This window comes from Penaeus monodon, chromosome 22 (genome assembly GCF_015228065.2).
Source record: "Penaeus monodon isolate SGIC_2016 chromosome 22, NSTDA_Pmon_1, whole genome shotgun sequence".
NCBI lineage: Eukaryota > Metazoa > Arthropoda > Malacostraca > Decapoda > Penaeidae > Penaeus > Penaeus monodon.
The window spans coordinates 27,560,898-27,561,179 of NC_051407.1; the positions used below are offsets into that span (position 1 = coordinate 27,560,898).

The following is a 282-nucleotide window of genomic DNA, read 5'->3' on the forward strand; positions in this document are numbered from 1 at the left end:
AACCCACCTACTACCCAACCTTTCACATAAAAAATAGTAAAGCTCCATTAACAGATCCAACTCAGCCATCGCGCGCGTCAACCCTTTCTCCGAGACTAGCGAACCGAGCGAAGAACCGGGTCCTTACATCCTGGTAGTTGTCGAGGTCAATGATTTCCTCCTTCGAGTAGCGGTTGGTGATGAACGCGCGAGACCGACGCAGGTCAGCGAGGGTCCTTTTGCGCTGGACCTTCTTCTGGGGGACTCTGGGGGTGGGGTGGGAGGGGTTACTCTTTCCCTTTC

General features: G+C 54.3%; 1 protein-coding gene across 2 annotated transcripts in view; it reads right to left on the minus strand.

The window, feature by feature from the left end:
* Positions 1–282, minus strand: part of LOC119587064 (lysosomal aspartic protease-like) — a 16,396-nt gene that overhangs the window by 10,765 nt on the left and 5,349 nt on the right. For both annotated transcript variants that reach the window (XM_037935813.1, XM_037935812.1), the window contains exon 2: positions 128–245. In XM_037935813.1, the coding sequence (XP_037791741.1) occupies positions 128–245 (118 nt within the window). The remainder of the gene's footprint in view (positions 1–127; positions 246–282) is intronic.